The following is a 3,907-nucleotide window of genomic DNA, read 5'->3' as shown; positions in this document are numbered from 1 at the left end:
CCTCCTCTCCTGGCGCCTTCCAGAACAAGCCACTCAACAACGCATACACCGCCATTAATTTTTTATTTTTTTTCATTTGACATTTGAAATTCCCAAACGGATAATTATTAATAATAATAATATAAAAACAAGAGAGTTGGTAACACATTAACATAAACAACAACATATGCTGCAGTCCAGTTTAATTTGGTCACTACTCATCATCTTCCACTTTGCTCTAGCTCTCTTCTTTATTGATTATTTATTAACTATTATTAACATAAATTCTTTCCACTTGTTTCATTTTGTCTAGACCGTTCTCCTTGTTTAGTTTGCATGATGAGTAGCGATGGAGTTGAACTTGATGGAGGGTGTTCAACGCCTAAGAGGTGGGAGTGCCGTATACCAAGGGCAATAGTGCCACCGCCACCGCCAAAGAAGAAGCCTTTTTCCTTTCCGGGAAAGGGAAAGGGAAAACGAGATCCCCCCAAGAATGGTTATTTCCAGCCATCTGATCTTGATTTGGAGGAGCTCTTCTTTCTCGTGCATCCAACTCCAACTACTGCTTAGCTTATCTTAGCTTAATAGCTTCTATATTAGTTACTTCTCATGTTAGAGTACAGCCAATCTCTTCTTATATAAGTTACTAATCTTTTTGGGAGTAAAATTATGTATATGGTGCATGGGGAGTATATATGTATGTGTGTGTAAATGTAGATGTTGTAGTTTTTTGTAGCATGTGCTTAACTGGTTATGTTAGTGTATATATCAATATCATGTTGTAACTTAATGCATGTCACTCTGTTGCTCTAGTAACTCTGCTCATCATCATATATATGGTTGATCATTCTTTTCTGATCTTTACAGTTTTCCAGAATCATGGAATTATTTTAGGAGTATTATATGCATCAATTTTTGCGTATATTATATGTGCGCATTTAATATAAATCTGATGTATAAAAACTTAAAAAGTATTTTTATACCATAAAATTCTCTCAAAGATGGCTTTTTTTGTTTTTGGTTAGAAAATATGTTAGCTTTCAAGGGCCATTCATGTGGTGTTCTCTCTTTTTAGTTGGGCTCGTAGAGAAGAGAACACTGATGTTTAATAGAATATTATGGCCATCGTTGCAGAAACATGTAGAACGAAGCCCAAATTGTTATAAGAAAAAAACACAATTGGAAATGGACTTGGTGACGGGGAGTTATACATATTTTCTCAAGTTATTCTAGGTTCGCTTAATGAATGGCCATTTTGAACAAAAATAAAAAAAGTTAATAAGCTAGAAATAAAAATGGCGGAAACCTAAGATATAGAAAAGTAAACCAATTTAGATTGATCTGAATTTTATATTGTATATGTACTAATTTATTAGTTGATCATAGATATTTAGTTGATCATAGATATTTTTTTTTTTTGTCAAGTGGATTGGACAATTTCCAATTTTAGGTATTTCAATTCTTGGTATCTCAAATAGATTGGACAAATTTTAATTGTAGGTATAACACACATTTATACGCTCCTTACATACTTACCATTTTTTCTTCTTCGGTTGTTGTCGTTGGTAGGAGTTGAGTTCGAGATCTTTGAGATGGAGAGGGACGAAATGTTGTGTGAGCTAAAACTTATTGGCAATTGACTTTTTTACTTTGATTGCTTACGATAAGTCGAGAAATTAACAAATGATCTGCCTCTCAAAGTTGATCATAGATTTTGAGCTTTGTTGGTTTGTCAGACTTATCGTAAGACTTATCGTAAGCAATTAAAGTAAAAAAATCCAAAAAAATATGAATAACCAATATAAAAAAATGAAGAAATACGAGGAGAATATGTAGAAAGTAGAAACACAAATACATGCATAAAAGTACATATAATGCCAACATATTTGACAATATTTAGTTTGGTCTATATTGGAATTTTAATTTAGTTTTTGAAATTCCAATTATTTTAATTTAGTCTTTAAATCTTTTAATTGATTCTGTCATGAAAATTTTTGCAGAATTAATAGGAATTAAATTGAGTGTTTTTTCAACATATAATATAGCATGTGATACATGTTTTTATTTTTTAAAGGTAGATTATGACACTTTATTTTAGTATCTACAAGATAATCTAATATAATTGATTTGGCAGTCATAAAAAGAGCAGAGAGATTCATGATGCGTTGTAGCATGAGTGTTTTGATCAAATTTTATGTAGTAGTTTATTAATATATATCTTTTTATAATATTTTAATTTATAAGCATATATCAATTTTATTTATTTGGACTTATTATTTTAGCGCGCAATCCGAATTAGTGGCATAGCTCAGCAATAAGATACATTCAATGTCATCACAACTTCACAATTCACTCATATACCCTAGTATTATTTAGCTTAACGTGTAAGCTTGATCTTAAACTTTTCATACTCTGTGATTCCTGCTAAACATAGATTCCGCAGTGTGTGTTATGGCGCATTCTTTATTAACATCTGTAAATGCTAGTGATTAATAAGAAAATGATAAATAGATCCCTAACCTTTTGTCCTGCGAATATTTTTGTCTCTAACCATTGAAAAATATTTTTAAATTCCTAACCATCACAAAACTTGGACGGATCAGTCTCTGACGAAGACATTTGGACGGATCAGTCCCTGACAGAGGTATTTGGACGGAGAGACTAATCCGTCCAAATTTTGTAAAGGTCAAGGACTTAAAAATATTTTTCAATGGTCAGAGACGAAAATGACTGCGGGACAAAAGGTCAGAGACTTATTTGTCTTTTTCTCTTTAATTTGTTGGAAGTAAATTGGAAATTAACTATAAGATCTAAACTCTACAGGTCTTCTCTTATTATGCTGTGAATGTTGCTAATAAGGTCACATTCTAGCTTTAATTATAGGAAAAGTTTCGGCACCAGCAGATTTATTAAAATCTGGCCAGCACTTAGCCAGCAAAAGGAAAATGAGTAATCATGTACTATTAGATGAAATCTCACACCATTAAATACACTATTGATGACTAATTAATGACTATAACTCACAAAATCTGTTGTCCCCTAACACTCCTCTCCATTATATTCTTTGCATATGTTTAATTCCACTGCTATACTATATTACTATTTGCATATTTTCATTTAATTTATTAGATCTAAACCATTTTTCCGCGCTTCATAGTCATGTTACTTCTACTCTAATCCGAATTACTGATTAATATATACATGCACTATTATTTTTCTCAAATTATAATCTTAGGCTTTACGTTTTGCTTATTTAATCAACTTTCGGTGCTTGATATTAGAACACTATATAAAAAAGCCTTGTCACACGGGATATTTGAGACTGCTAATAGTCTAGTCCAAAAAGAGTTCCTCTATATATATATACATCTGAATTGTGTGAATTATCATATATCCAAATTAGTGTTTTAATCTATCAGAGTCATTATGTGCGGGTGCAGCAGCATCAAGATTCACAAACCTTGATAAATTAGGAATTTATGAGAATCTTGATGATGCTGCATCAGCAAATTATGGCTACCACCTTTGCATCAAAACTTGAAATTATGCATCAAGCTAAGGTATGTGTATCTTGACGTATAATCAAACTATTATTGGAACATAATCTTCAATAGTTTACAAATTGATAAAAGAATTATTACTCGTTGATCTCCTTACAAATATTTGTTAGTTGTCTGATCTAGGGTGGTAGATATGTTAATTTGTTTTAGAGAACTAATCAATGTGATTGCTCTTCTCAAGTATTGATTTTTTTTTTTTTTATTTATGTCATTAGACGTAAATCTTTGTGTTTCTGTCATTCTGTCTTGAATTGATCTTGCCAGCTTGAAAGTTTTTTTTTTAATCTTTTTATTTTTATCATGAGCTTGGAAGTTATATAATGGTTAACTTTTAATATGTTCAGATTTCATATTCAGAGTGAGTAGAA

General features: G+C 31.3%; 1 protein-coding gene across 1 annotated transcript; it reads left to right on the top strand.

Annotated features, from left to right (window-relative positions):
- On the top strand, positions 141–839 carry LOC107614519 (cyclin-dependent protein kinase inhibitor SMR5). The gene has a single exon (XM_016316706.2). The coding sequence runs from the start codon at positions 316–318 to the stop codon at positions 547–549; it is 234 nt and encodes a 77-aa protein (XP_016172192.1). The 5' UTR covers positions 141–315; the 3' UTR covers positions 550–839.

Source organism: Arachis ipaensis, chromosome B08, assembly GCF_000816755.2.
Source record: "Arachis ipaensis cultivar K30076 chromosome B08, Araip1.1, whole genome shotgun sequence".
Lineage (NCBI taxonomy): Eukaryota > Viridiplantae > Streptophyta > Magnoliopsida > Fabales > Fabaceae > Arachis > Arachis ipaensis.
This window is presented reverse-complemented; position numbering and strand designations above follow the sequence as displayed.

Coding starts and splice junctions, on each gene's coding strand:
- LOC107614519 (XM_016316706.2), top strand. CDS start 316: ATGATGAGTAGCGATGGAGTTGAACTTGATGGAGGGTGTTCAACGCCT.